Source organism: Dendrobium catenatum, unplaced genomic scaffold (assembly GCF_001605985.2).
Source record: "Dendrobium catenatum unplaced genomic scaffold, ASM160598v2 fragScaff_scaffold_1482, whole genome shotgun sequence".
In the NCBI taxonomy this organism is placed as follows: domain Eukaryota; kingdom Viridiplantae; phylum Streptophyta; class Magnoliopsida; order Asparagales; family Orchidaceae; genus Dendrobium; species Dendrobium catenatum.
In genome coordinates, this window is record NW_021319944.1 from 152,142 (window position 1) to 161,675 (window position 9,534).

Here is a 9,534-nt window from a genome sequence, read left to right on the forward strand (position 1 = left end):
TTGAAACCAGCTTTTGAACAAACAAAGTCCTTCGATTTTATCTTCCTAGAATTTGGCCAAAAACTGTGATGATCCTTTCGGACACTAAAGCCATTATCGTGAGCATAAGTGCAAAAACATTCATATGCTTCTGTCTCATCTTTGTATACAGCCTGAAAGGGCAAGTATAGCGCAAGTAAAGGGCAAGTATAGCGCAAGTAAAGGGCAAGTATAGCGCAAGTAAAGGGCAAGTATAGCGCAAGTAAAGGGCAAGTATAGCGCAAGTAAAGGGCAAGTATAGCGCAAGTAAAGGGCAAGTATAGCGCAAGTATAGCGCAACTATAGCGCAACTATAGCGCAACTATAGCGCAACTATAGCGCAACTATAGCGCAACTATAGCGCAACTATAGCGCAACTATAGCGCAACTATAGCGCAACTATAGCGCAACTATAGCGCAACTATAGCGCAACTATAGCGCAACTATAGCGCAACTATAGCGCAACTATAGCGCAACTATAGCGCAACTATAGCGCAACTATAGCGCAACTATAGCGCAACTATAGCGCAACTATAGCGCAACTATAGCGCAACTATAGCGCAACCATAGCGCAACCATAGCGCAACCATAGCGCAACCATAGCGCAACCATAGCGCAACCATAGCGCAACCATAGCGCAACCATAGCGCAACCATAGCGCAACCATAGCGCAACCATAGCGCAACCATAGCGCAACCATAGCGCAACCATAGCGCAACCATAGCGCAACCATAGCGCAACCATAGCGCAACCATAGCGCAACCATAGCGCAACCATAGCGCAACCATAGCGCAACCATAGCGCAACCATAGCGCAACCATAGCGCAACCATAGCGCAACCATAGCGCAACCATAGCGCAACCATAGCGCAACCATAGCGCAACCATAGCGCAACCATAGCGCAACCATAGCGCAACCATAGCGCAACCATAGCGCAACCTTATATTTCGTAATTATTTAGCTTAAAAAAGTTTAAAATAAAAAAAAACCAAAAAATTGAAAACCACATTGAACATATATTCTAGTTTTACAACTATTACTAAACCCTAAAACTTAGAAGATAGCGTAAACCTTTCGTATCATTTGCTTCATCCATTTACGAAGAGAAGAAGCGTGAAAAATCAGAAAATAAATATTTGAAAGGAAACATTGGTAAAATTATAAGTAAACCAAACCCTAAAATTTAACGGCAATATAACTTTAACGCAACGAAAGCGCAAGTAAAGCGCAAGTAAAGCGCAAGTTAGGCGCAACCATACCTCTTCCTGATTGCTGGTCTTCTACAGTATCGTCGTCTACCTCCGGCAGGAATAAGCAAATGCAGAACCGAAGGTAATGGAGGAATCCGAGAGCTCGAGTAACAGTGAAAATGTCGCTCGAAAATAAAATGCGCGGCGTTTCCATTCTTTCTTCGCCAATAGAATAGCGTTATCGGGTCGGGTCGCTAACTCTGACAAGACATAAAGCGTTAATATTAAATTAAAAAAACGACTGACAGATGGCGCATTTTTATTGGCGACCGAACGGAGAGATGGCTTCGGTCACCTGACCCAATAATTTGCCCGCCCCCCAAACCCTCGCCGCTCAAATAGAGCGCTCCGGCTCCACCCACCGCCACCTCCTCCAGCTCCACGCCGTCGCTTTCCGCTCCGGCCACCACCTCCACCCAATCGTCAACCTCAAGCTCCAACGCTCTTACTCCGCCATCGGCCGCCCCGATCTCTCCCTCTCCCTCTTCCGCCTCACTCCCGATCCCAACGTCTTCCTCTGGTCTTCAATCATCCATTCCCACGCCTTCCACGGCCTTCACCACTCCGCCCTCCTCCTCTTCTCCCAAATGCTCTCCTCTCCATCCTCCCCTACTCCAAACGCCTTCACCTTTTCCTCCGCCCTCAAGGCCTCCCCCATCAACCTCGGCCGCGCTCTACACGCCCTCTCCCTCAAGCACTCCCTGCTATCCGACACCTATGTCGCCACCTCCCTCCTCGACATGTATGCGCGCGGCGCCGATTTGTCCTCCGCCCAGAAGGTGTTCGACGTGATGCCCATGCGTAACATAGTTTCCTTCACTGCCATGGTCACTTGTTATGCAAAAGCTGGTCGGCTGGAACTTGCGTATAAGGTGTTCGATGCAATGCCTGAGAAAGACTGTGCTTGCTGGAACACGTTGATTGATGCTTATACTCAGCATGGCCGGCCCAATGATACAATAATGCTTTTCCAGCAAATGCTGAGGTCTGGCTTGAAGCCCAATGAGGTGACTTTGGTCTCAGTTCTGGCCTCAGTAGCTCAGCTGGGTTCGTTGTCGACGGGCAAGTGGGTGCATTCTTATGCAAAGAACAACAAGATTACATTCACTCTGCGTCTTTCCACAGCTTTGGTCGACATGTACAGTAAATGCGGGAGCATTCAAGAAGCTTTCTTGGTTTTTGACAGTATCCCAAACAAGGATGTTGTTGCCTGGAACTCCATGATTATAGGCTATGCAATGCACGGACAGAGCAGGGAAGCTCTTAGATTTTTCTCAGAGATGCAAAAAACTGGAGTTCAGCCCACTGACATCACATTCATTGGCGTCTTAAATGCTTGTAGCCACGCTGGTCTTGTGACCGAAGGGCGAGAATTCTTTTCCTCTATGGTAAAAGATCACAACATTGAGCCCAAGATTGAACACTATGGATGTCTGGTTGATCTTCTTGGCCGCACTGGGTTTGTTGAAGAGGCCTATGATCTAGTCACAAGCATGAAAATCAAGCCTGATCCTGTGTTATGGAGCTCTCTTTTGGCTTCCTGCAAGCTTCACAAGAACATGATACTTGGAGAGAAGATTGCAAACTTCCTACTTGCAAATGGCCTTGCAAACTCGGGAACTTTCGTGCTTCTGTCGAACATTTATGCGGCTTTAGGGAAATGGGAGGATGTGGCTGGAATCAGGAGGTTTATGAAGAAGGGTGGGATTCAGAAGGAGCCTGGTTGCAGCTCCATTGAGGTTGATAGACAGGTATATGAGTTTATGGTGGGAGATTTGAGCCATCCATTGAGCAAACAGATATATGCAGTGCTGGAAGAATTCAATGTGCTGATTAAAGCTCAAGGCTATATTCCTCAGACAGACCTGGTTCTTCATGATTTGGAAGAAGCACAGAAGCAGCGAGCGCTCGCAGTGCACAGTGAGAAGCTGGCTGTTGCTTTTGGATTGATCAGCACTCCACCTGGGACGACGATCAGGATTGTAAAGAACCTTCGAGTTTGCAGTGACTGCCATACATTTACAAAGTTCATTTCTAAGATTACTGGGAGGAAGATTGTTGTGAGGGATAGGAATAGGTTCCACCATTTTGAAGATGGGTCCTGTTCTTGTGGGGAATTTTGGTGATTGAATTCTTTTAGGAGTTGTAACATTGCCACACCTGTAATATTGAGTTGTGTTTTGCATTATACTTCAGATATTGTTGAAGCTGGAATGAGTCTAACGGTATAGATATTTGAAATGCTTTTGGTGATTGAGGTTTCGTTTGGGACGGCTTTTCGCTTCTTAAGCTTTTTAGTACAAAATTTTTAATATATACTAAAAAGTTGCTTTAAAAAACAGAATGGAAGCCGTCCCAAACTAAGCCTGAAAGTACAAAACGGCCAAGGATATCAGAGATAAAGATACCTTATCCCAATTATTTCAATTAAAACTCGAATAAACCAAAATATCATACACTGCGTAATTTTAATATTCAGCTTTTAAGCAATTTACATGTACAGAGGTATAAGATACAATACACGTATTACTTAGAATCATTTAAAGCTTCAACATTTAGAGCAAAATTGTTAGGGATTCGTTTAAAGTTTTATTTGTGACAGCTTTCTTGTTACTTTTTAAAATAATTTTTTAGTACAAAATTTTCTTATCAAATTTTTTTTTAATTAAAAATTTGTTTTATAAAACTGTATGAAAGTTGTCCCAAATAAAGCCGTAAAACTACTTTTTAGTACAAACTTATCTTAAAAGTAGGAAAAAACAGTAGTATAAAGTTATGGCAAATCAAGACTAAAGCTTCTTTGTTTGGGACGGCTTTCTTTCTGCTTCTTAAAGCAGCTTTCTAGTACAAAATTTTTTCATTTTGTACTCAAAAAGATGCTTTAAGAAGTAAAAAAAATGCCGTCCCAAATGAAGCCTAAGTATTCATTGAATTATCTTTAAATTAGTTTCCATAATACTTTAGGTTTCAACTTGGTTTTGTTTTGAATTACTTCACAAGAGAAAATGAGACCGATCTATTACATTGGGTCTACGTTTTGAGAAAGTAAAATCAAACAATGTTGATGATAATTGACCCAAATTATTATATTAGTTCATGTCGGATCGGTTCTTTGTTTCTTCAGGTAATTTTGTTCACCCTTTGTATGGAAATATGTATTTCTGAGTTTTTTTTTTTATTTGGATATCAAATGACACCAAAATTTGTAGGTTAAAACAAATGATTTATTTTATAAATGAATTAGGATGTAGATGATAATATAAATTTTGGAGCTAATGCGTGGTGGTTAAGATGAAGAAATGTCTTCACATAAATATCTCATTAGAGAATATCATTAAAATTTAGGCTTCGTTCGAGACAATTTTTTGCCACTGTTTTTGAAATTCTTTTCTACTAATACGCTGCTTTAAAAGTAACAAAAAATTTGTTCAAAACGAAACCTGAGACAGCTTCCTTATTATCTTTTAAATAGTTTTTTGGTACAAAATTTTTTTGAATTAAAATTTTTGTACTATAAAGCTGTTTTAAAAAGCTGTATGAAAGCCGTCCCAAGCTAAACCTTAGGTTTCATTTGGGACAACTTTATTGCTGATTTTTATGGAGTTTTTAAGTACAAAAAATCTTAAACTAGAAATTTTGTATTAAAAATTTACTTTAGAAAGCAACAAGATAGCTGCCCCAAACGAAGCCTTAAAAGATTAATTTTATAGAATTGTGGTTAGTCCATCTATGTTAGGAATTTTTATTAGGTCTGGACACCTGACGTAGCTCTACATCCAGACGTCAATAACATGTCGCCACGTGTTCTTACTTTTTACCGCGCGGCCCGACGAACCGACCCGGACCGGAACCCGGTATTGCTATGTAAAACAGAAAAAAATAGAGGTCTAAAATTGTCCTAAATGAAGCTTTAATTAAAATAGTTATTAGATTCTCTTATAGTTTACGAAGTCTTTTTTATCCTATTATTGTTAATTGCGGATTCTAATTTTATTAACGATCTTGAATAAGATTTGAACTTGATTTTTAACAATAGATAGGTACAATAAGTTGTAATTGGATGTTATCAAAAAGTCTCAAATGGTGGTTACCATAAAGTCCTCAATAAATACTACTAATTGTTCTAAAAGAAAATTACCGAAAAAATCTACAATACATACATGCTGCAAAAAACTTTGAAGTGGTTCATCAAAAATGTTAGAAGGTGAACTCTTCATTGCATAAATTAATGTAATCCTCTTATATAGAAAATCTCACAACAAGAAACAACAAAGAGAGAAGAGGAAGAGGAATGACAGAAGAGGAGTGCCATCCAAGAAACAAGGGAAGAAGTCTATTGGATGATTGCAAGTGGAGTTCTTCGGCTTTTTCAAAAAAGAAGAAGTCTTAGGCTTCTTTTGGGACGACTTTTTAATTTATTGCAAGTGGAGTACTTCGGCTTTTTCAAAAAAGAAGAAGTCGTAGGCTTCGTTTGGGACGACTTTTTAATTTAGTGCAAGTGGAGTTCTACTTGACATGGTTACTGCATCATCCACTACACCCAAATCATTCGCTAAAGCTGGAGCAGAGCCCGTCGGCGCACAGCAGAACCGTTGCCCACTTTCTCCTGCCATCTGACTACTTTATAACTGTCAAGGGGCAATGATGTAATTGCACTAAGCAACTCTTTCACTTATTTATACCAATGTAATGAAATTAGTTAATGTAATGAAATCATCCATTTCACTGTTCATCTTCTTCCTGCTTTACTTCATGTTCGAGTTCTCTGCGATGCTGTTCTTCGGTATACCAGATCTCTTCATGGTATCAGAGCCGATTGCCTAACGGCTTCTCCGCTCCATGGCTCACTCAACAGCCTCTGCTCCCAGCACTCCTTCCGGTGCAGCGGTCACAGCTGATCTTCCAGCAACCACCACAGACGTCGTCATCCCTGCAACTCTCAAATTTCTCTTAGCAAATATCAAGAACGTAATAAACGTTCAGCTCTCACCAGAAAACTATCCAACATGGAGATCAGCGATCTATAAATTGTTCGCTGCAAATCATTTTTCCGGTTATCTCGACGGAACCATTCTACCTCCACCCAAACACCTTCTTACAGCCTCTGGTCAGCTCTCTCTCAATCCTCAACACTCCACTTGGACCTTAATAGACCAAAATCTCTCCATTGCTCTCTTCTCTACGATCTCTCCACCTATTCTTCCCTACATTCTCACATTGGATACCTCTGCATCAATTTGGAAGACATTAGAGCAACGTTTTTTCTCTACCAATCGCTCTAGAGTTATACAACTCAAGAATGAGCTACAATCTCTCTCCATGTTAAACAAGACCATGACAGACTATTTGGCGTCCGTCAAAACCACAGTAGACAACATTCGAGCTGCTGGAGGAACCGTGGACAATGAAGACATTCTTCATCATATCCTTAATGGCCTCCCTCCTTCTTATCAATCCTTTAAAACAACCATTCGCAGCTCTCTGCACCCCATTTCTTTAGATGAGTTATATTCTCTTCTTCGAAGTGAAGAGGTTCATCAAACCACAGATGCTATCCGTGAACTCTCATTCTCTACTACCTCTCCTTCAGACGGACAAGTTGCTCTGTTTTCCAATCGAGGAAGATCCCGCGGACGCTCCTCCTCCAACCGTGGTCGTGGTCGCTTCGTCTCCTCCAATATACCTCGAACTGCATCACGCACTCCACGCTTTGATGGTGATTGCCAAATCTGTGGCAAACGTGGCCATTCAGCCACCAACTGCTGGCACCGTGGCAACTTCAATTACACTCCGTCTTCAAACTCCAGCGTTGCTCTGGTTGCTGAATCTGATTCTTCTCCATGGTACCTAGACAGCGGAGCTTCAGCACATCTGACCCCGGATCCTCTTCCCCTTCAGCAATCCACTCCCTACAATGGCCGAGATCAAGTCCTTGTTGGCAATGGTAATCCACTTCCTATCCAGAATGTTGGTAATGGTCTTCTTCCCACACCGACCCGTAAGCTTGCTCTTACTCCTCTCTTTCATGTACCAAGTTTATCACATCGTTTAATCTCTATTTCCAAACTCACCAATGACAACAATTGCTCTATCACTTTTGACAAATCTGGTTTTCGTGTTAAGGATACGAGGACCAATCAGTCTCTACTCCGCGGACGATGCCTTAATGGCTTATATCCCATTCCCTCCCAGCCATCAATCGTCGCTGCTTCAACTACTGTTGCTCCTTCCTCTACATCCCTCACTTGGCATCGCCGACTTGGACACCCAAATGTCAAGACTATGACTGCATTAGCTAAAGCTTTTCCCTCTCTTCATGTTACCTCTTTACGCTCTTTATGTAACTCCTGTGAACTCGCAAAGAGTCACAGGCTTCCCTTTTCTGCTTCTAAACATGTATCTAAATTTCCCTTAGAATTAATACACATGGATGTTTGGGGTCCATCCCCCGTTCTCTCTTACGATGGTTTTCGCTACTTTCTTATTTTCATTGATGATCATACCAAATACACATGGCTATTCTTACTTAAACAGAAATCAGATGTTGCTCTCTGTCTAATACGCTTCCTAACGTCTGTTGAAAAACAACTAAATTATACCGTTCGCACTCTCCGTAGTGATGGTGGCGGCGAATTCAAAAATAAAACAATACAGGCCTTCACTACACAGCGTGGCATTACACACCAAATCACTTGTCCTTACACTCCACAGCAAAACGGAGTGTCTGAACGAAAGAATCGGCATCTCCTAGAAACCGCACGAGCTCTTATCATTGATGCTAATTTACCTTCCTCATTTTGGTCGGATGCCGTCCTCACCGCGGCCTTTCTAATTAATAGATTACCATCCACAAATACCTTTTCTAAATCTCCATATCACCTTCTATATCAAACTCCACCCGATTATTCATCTCTTCATACCTTCGGCTGCCGGTGTTTCCCCTGGACCAAACCACTCTCCCCTCACAAACTAGCTCCCAGATCTATACCCTGTATTTTTCTCGGTTACACCCTCAATCAAAAAGGATTCAAATGTTTTGATCCCATCACTCAAACAACGATTTCATCTCGTCATGTTAAATTCGATGATTCTATCTTTCCGTCCATATCATCAATACCAGCAACTCCACCTCCCTCCTCCACGGCTCTACCTTTCTTCCCTCCAATTTCAAATTCAAATCTTTCTTCTTTACCCTTGTCTACTTCCTCCACCAACCTTCCTATTCCTTCTGTCTCTCCATCTCCAACGCATATTTCCACTAGTCCTACCACCTCCTCAACCTCTACTACCAACCCTATTCTTCAACCAACTACCCGTCATATGGTCAATCGAGCTCAAACTGGCCATCTCAAACCTCGTATCATTTTTGATCTCTCCCATACCTTACATTCCACTCCGTCCTGTTTTACCACTGCCAACAAGGACCCCAATTGGCGCAAGGCCATGTCTACGGAATTTCATGCACTTCAAACACAAGGCACATGGTCCCTTGTGCCATCTCCACCGAATCATCAAGTTATCGGCTGTAAATGGATCTACAAGTTAAAATTTCTTGCAGACGGGTCTGTTGCTCGCTACAAAGCGCGCTTAGTTGCGCAGGGCTTCAAACAACAATATGGCGTCGACTACCTTGAGACCTTCAGTCCGGTTGTTAAGTTTGCAACCATCCGAATGTTTCTTATAGTCGCTCTTCACCACGACTGGCCAATTCATCAACTAGATGTGATGAATGCATTTCTCCATGGCAAGCTCGATCAACCCGTCTACATGTCTCAACCACAAGGTTTCGAAGACAAAACCTTCCCAGATCATGTCTGCTTGCTACATAAAGCCATCTACGACCTTAAACAGGCCCCTCGGCTCTGGTTTGCAACCTTGAGTACTTATCTCAAAAATCAGAATTTTCTCATCAGTTCGGCCGATCCTTCCTTCTTCCATTATCACAAGGATCATCTTCACATATATATTCTGGTATATGTTGATGACATTCTCATCACTGGCAATGATTCCGCTTCAATCACTTCTTTGATTTTAAATCTTCAACAAAAGTTTCAAACTAGGAATCTTGGTCATCTTTCCAAATTCCTTGGCATTGAGTTCCATCGATCTGCGGCCGGTTATCATCTTCATCAGCACTCATACATTCAGGATCTTCTACACACGGCCTCAATGACCAATTGCAAACCTCTTCTTACACCTTTACCCTCCAAGTATCCTGTTGATCCCACTCTTCAGCTCCCGTTTGGACAACCGGATCTCTTTCGTC

The 9,534-nt window shown here is 42.0% G+C and overlaps 1 protein-coding gene across 1 annotated transcript; it reads left to right on the forward strand.

Annotated features, from left to right (window-relative positions):
• Positions 1 to 1,581: 1,581 nt before the first annotated feature.
• Positions 1,582 to 3,477, forward strand: LOC110112132 (pentatricopeptide repeat-containing protein ELI1, chloroplastic; the record flags this gene model as incomplete). Its single annotated transcript, XM_020844229.2, is given in 1 exon segment — positions 1,582 to 3,477. A coding segment is annotated over 1 exon segment (1,813 nt), but the record flags the coding sequence as incomplete, so codon positions are not given.
• Positions 3,478 to 9,534: the final 6,057 nt, after the last annotated feature.